Raw genomic sequence first — 5788 nt, forward strand, 5'->3', positions numbered from 1 at the left:
GTGGATCACATCCCCAAATATTTAGCTAATGTTTTCCCAAAAGTCTGTTTTTGTTAGTTGCCATTAATAAAGACTTGCTCTCGTCTTCCTCTAAACACTGGTTACCACACAGGAAACTGGCACTCCCCATTGGGTCCATCAGACTTCACTTCCATTTCTTTACCTCTAGTTTTTGTCTCTTATGTTCAAGTTTAACATTTCAAGCATTCTACAATTGAATGACAAACAGTGCAACCATTTTAAACAGTACATGACTTTTATTCATTACTGTGGCACGAGTGCAGTATGTGAAATTCTGTGTCAGTGCATTTTAAGGTCAATAAAGGCATAATGTCTATGAAATGAAATGGTGCCGCGACAACGAAAAGGCACTTCTCTGACCTATTTGGAATTCACAATTAAAAAAGAAGTCCTGTACATTCTATAGCTTGATATACATTTATGTTATTTAATAGTTACAACTCTAGAGTTATCACCAAAACTTACCACGGAAATGTACAAATATACAGGCCCATGAAGCATTCAAAATCAAATGTGTCCTTTTTTGCAGTGATCACATTGCCCTCCAGGTCACTTGCAGAGTAATTGTGCTTGACACAAATACAAAATATTCCACAGGAAAGGGAAATTAGTCAATTAGAATTCCACAGATGGGCCATGAAGCTGTAATACAGCAGAGCAGAGGCTGTCAATGACAAGTCCAAACAATTGCCCTGAGATGAAGGCTTTGGCAGGTACTTCATAAAGCACTTCCAAAAAATCCATTCCCATTGTGTCAAGGAGGTTTGTTTTTCCACGGATGGATTCAAACACCTTTCAAGCTGAGTATAGCAAACCGCCATCACACTGAAGACTCATTGTGAAATACTTTCGCTTTGAGATTCCTCAGGCTACACTGCAGGTTCGAGCTGGTTTCTGACTGCTGGGCCTCCGAGAACTTGACATCATACGAACGGCCAACCTGAGACTTCCTCTTCATGGAGTTCTGGATGGTCTCCGAGGTGAAATAGTAAACAATGGGATCGAAGCAGCAATTGGTCACAGCAATGCAGAGGGCTATTGGGTAGATGGTTCGGACAACCGACTCCACAAAGCAGCCTTTTAAAGTTTTAGTGCGGACCAGAGCATAGAAAACCAAGTTCACATTGTAGGGGATGAAGCAAAAACAAAAAATACAGAGGTGCACAATTATCATGCGCAGGATCTTTGTTTTGTTCAGCTTGCCCCCATGACTGATGCTTTGGGGCCGCCGCAGGGTGTGCAGCACCATGATGGAACAGCACACGTTGAGTAGAAGCGGGATCATGAAGCCCACCAACTCTATGAAGATCACCACTTTGGACAGGTGCGATTTCCACTGCTTGGAGGAGAAGTTCTCAAAGCAGAAAGTGGCGTTATTCTTGTTGTTCTCACGCGAGGTGGACTCCAACATGAACCCTGTGGGGAGACTTCCTGACAGCACCAACACCCAAACAGCAACACACACTATCTTAGCGTTGCGCTTGGTCCTCAGCGCCCTTGAGCGAAAAGGGTGCACGATGGCTAGAAAGCGATCCACGCTGATGCAGGTGAGAAAGAGCATGCTGCCATACATGTTGGTGTAAAAGAGCGAGACGGAGACCTTGCAGAGCATGCTTCCAAAAGGCCAGTTCATGTTGATGAAGTAGAAGACCCTGAGGGGCAGCGTGCAGACAAACAGCAGGTCAGACACTACCAAGTTCATCATGTAGGTCGTGGTCTCGTTCCTCAGCTTCAGAGAGCAGGTGAATATATAAATGGCCACAACATTGGTGATCAGTCCCACCACGAACACAATGCTGAAGATGGTGCTGTACAACGGGTACTTAAATCCATCGTTCTTATGGCAGGGAGAGATGTCTGTGGAGCTGTTTTCCGCCCATGTCTGGGTGACATTGCCAGTTGGGAGGGTATTGTTGTACATTCTGAGAGACAAAGAGTGGAGGGATGACCGATTATGTAATAGCTATATATTGAAAGGGCTGCCCTGCACAATGAATTCACCATGAATGGAAGACATGGAAAGACACAGCTGATATTTCAGGCCATTGGTACAAAGGTTTCTTGCCAACACAACTGTCCATGTAAGCGAGGACTGCAGCACATGTTCAGTATGATCCCGTTACTTGTCTTAATGTAGTTATCTCGAGGGTAACCTCATATTGAAAAGACCCCTCCCAGAGGAGAGAGATTCAGGCTGGAGCGTCCTCCCCTCCCCCTGTGTTGTCTCTCCACCAGGCTGCACCCAGCAAGTTGCAGGCTGAGCTTTACTTACTCAGATAAATCAGTCACACAAATATGTCCCCTTTTCACTCAAGAAGTCCTTAATCACAAGCTGCTGAGTCCACAAAATGAATGAAGTCCAGGTCTGTTAGAGAAGGAAAGACGTCGGCAGAAATCCTTCCTCTTTGTCAAACTCACTCCTGTGATTTTCAGTTCCAAAAGCAGCAAAGTTGTCATTAGCTGTCCATCTTTTAAAAAGGTCCTTCCCACAAGCCACCAGGCTTATTCTCAGGAGCACTGACTGGAGCTTGAGTGGAGCTCCTGCTCTCCGTCTGTGTGTCACAATGTGAGTGTTTCACTGTTTGTCCTCAGGGTCTGTTTCCTGTCCCCCCCCCATTCTATCTCTACTTCTTTTCCTAACTGACTGACTCACTCAGTGTCTACTTCTCTCTCTCTCTCTGACAGCCAAACAAGCTTTCGCTCAGCACGCATTACCCTCGGACAGAGCTCTACTTCTCTTTGTGCCGGTATCACAGGCAGGTTTTGTACTTTGGAAGAGAGCAGCTGTGGTTACTCCTCCTACTGCCTCCCATCTAACTCCTCCTACCCCTTTGTCTGCTCTGGTTTAAGTGGGAATCAACCAAAACAACTCTGCATTGTGAGGGAATTCATCACAGTTTTATAAAACATGCTCATGATCAGCTGGAATACTGTAATTCTTATATAAACACTTAGTAATGCATGGCAATATACTTAATGCTGCTGGGCTATTCTGACTAGAGCAGAGAGAGAGAACAAGTTAAATCATCGGTGGTGATAAAACATATTTATTTATGTATATGTGATCATAGGCCAATACTATTATACTTGGTATTAATATAAAACTCACAGGAGACATTCTTTTATTTTTGTATGATCAGGATGTAAGACATGTAAATGAATGTATGTATTGTCCCTTAAGTTAAACCTTGATAGCAGGATCTGTACTTTCACATACATAAAGCCTAAAAACTTCTTATACCCACTGCATACCATGACAAGAAAAACATCTAAAAATTCTAGATAATATTGTTTTTTGACTGTGGTTTGGATTTTTCTTCCTCGGTCAAGCTGTTAATAGACAGGAGGGCAAACGTTCCTGAGGAGTTCACTAAAACCCTATAAGTGCCTGAGGTATGACACATAAATTGAAATGTCTCCTTGTTATTTCTGACAGCCTGTGTAGGCAGCAGCTCCTCTAAAGAAGAACAGTTTTATTTGGAAAGGAAATGAGACTTAACAGAAAGCTTTTTCTATTCAAATGCTTTTTTAGCTGCTCCTTGTCACTCCATGCCCACAGCTTTCAGCGCTCCGTGGAAAAGCAAAGTCCCCTCTTGGCAGTCAGTAAAAACATTGAGGCCTTTGTTGTGTGTGAAGTAGCTTAGCAGGGAGGAATGTGAAGTTTATAAATAATTAGTCTCAGATAACTTGAAAGCGCTTTCAGTGTCTTGATCGTCAGTGTGTGATGAATACTGTAAACTGTTTGAGTGTATTTCTGTTGGGTGACTGTAACTGTGTCAAATAGGAAGTTTACTACCTGCTTGGGTTTCCTGTCTGTAAACGAAAGGTTTCCAGGCAGAGCAAAACAAATTGTATTTCTCTGTATAAAATCCTGCAAAAATAAGATAACTTATTCAGCTTCTCTTTTTGAATTGGTCTCAATAACATGTTCACATTTTGAACTGACTCCAGTGATACAAACATTTCTGTTTTAGCACGGTAATGTGAAACTAATCCAACAATTTGACTTCACAGATTTAGTCTTAGTCTAGCAGGAAGGGCCCTCAGATTTGGAGGTAGAACAAATGACAACAATGTTTTTTCTTATCTTTAGGGTCTCCCATTAATGAAATTGATTGTTGTCAAATTTTATTTTGGGGGATAAAATGTTTTTTTGGTTGTTCTTTAGAACTACCCCAATCCCTGAAAAAGAGCCAAATTAGACCAGGCCAAATATGGGAAAGGTGACAAAAAAGCCCATAACTTGAGAATGATCACTCTTTTCCTCTTCAGATTTGCTGAGGTATGAACCAAGTGGCTGTCCTACATCACCAAATAGTCAAACAATTATTTAACTAAAAAAATAGTGAATTATAGTCCTGTAAACTTAGCTTTAGTTTAGACGGAAAGTGTACTTTTGGTGAGAGGAACATAGGACTCCATCACTTTTCTCTCATTTATCAGAAAAACAGTAATCCCTAAAAAATGTACCATTACTGAATTGTCTAGGGTGCTATTGAACACTGACCAGTAGTTGTATGGAAATATCTGGTACAGTTCTATTGCAAATGAGATTTCTTTAGACATAGGCCTACCTCTTCTCTGCCATTACCAGCAATAGCCAAAGAAATGAAGGAAATTCTCACAGAGACAGTGGGTGTTTTACGGCCACTGTGCCTCTCTTTGTCAGTCCACTGCAAAATAAACACCATCAAGGCTAGTGAAATGTACAAGCAAAATAGAAAAAAACCTGCACTATTGTCTTTCCCTGGCAAAATAGTTCCATCTAGCACATAAAAACAAGCTCTTCACATGCAAGTATGTGGTCGCTAAACAAAAACATGTGCCTGAAATCCCTGGGCTGTTACATTTCTCACAATGCCAGGAAACTGTCTGGCTACCCCAAGGCCAAGACTGAGGGCTTTCAAACAGAAGAGAAACATGAGAAAGATGGTCAGGTTATATTGTTGTGTAACGATCATCAGCGGGCATCAGAAGTTACGTCAGTCACGATTTACTGTGTTGATGATGACTTCAAACTCTACATGCTACTCAATCGGAAGCTGTTGGTACCTGCTCATGTGGATAGTTATTGTAAATTGTAATCCCTGTAATGATGCTGTAAGATGTCCTTTTTGTTGTTCTATTTATGTTTTTATGTTTCATGTGGAACCTACTTGAGCAGGTCTCCCTTGAAAAAGAGATCAATGATCTCAATGGGATACACCTGGGTAAATAAAGGTTTGAAATGAAATGAAACATTAAGGATTTAACCGACTTACATAATGTTTCTTCTAAATTGATACACACTTAAAACCCAAAATAGAAAAGTCTTATCTCGTTCAAGATGCAAACTTCTGAAACTAGATTATAAATCATACTGTATATGAAAATCATACAGCTGGATAAATGTGCCATAAACCAGACCTTTAAGCTACATCCATCCATCCATCCATCTTCTCCCGCTTATCCGTGGTCTAGTCGCGGGGGTAGCAGTTCCAGCAGAGAGCCCCAAACGTTCCTTTCCCTGGCGACATCAACCAGCTCTGACTGGGGGATCCCAAGGCGCTCCCAGGCCAGCGAAGAGATATAATCCCTCCACCTGGTCCTAGGTCTACCCCTTGGTCTCTTCCCAGCTGGACGTGCCTGGAACACCTCCCTAGGGAGGCGCCCAGGTGGCATCCTAACTAGGTGCCCGAACCACCTCAACTGGCTCCTTTCGACGCGAAGGAGGAGCGGCTCAACTCCGAGTCCCTCCCTGATGACCGAACTTCTCACCTTATCCCTA

At 42.4% G+C, this 5788-nt stretch overlaps 1 protein-coding gene across 1 annotated transcript; it reads right to left on the minus strand.

Moving 5' to 3' along the window:
* Positions 1 to 237: 237 nt before the first annotated feature.
* lpar6a (lysophosphatidic acid receptor 6a) lies at positions 238 to 2791 on the minus strand. The gene has a single exon (XM_034207241.1). It carries the CDS (start codon positions 1940 to 1942, stop codon positions 842 to 844), a length of 1101 nt encoding a protein of 366 aa, XP_034063132.1. The 5' UTR covers positions 1943 to 2791; the 3' UTR covers positions 238 to 841.
* Between the last annotated feature and the right edge of the window lie 2997 nt (positions 2792 to 5788).

The sequence above is a fragment of the Gymnodraco acuticeps genome, unplaced genomic scaffold (genome assembly GCF_902827175.1).
Source record: "Gymnodraco acuticeps unplaced genomic scaffold, fGymAcu1.1, whole genome shotgun sequence".
Taxonomy (NCBI): Eukaryota; Metazoa; Chordata; class Actinopteri; order Perciformes; family Bathydraconidae; genus Gymnodraco; species Gymnodraco acuticeps.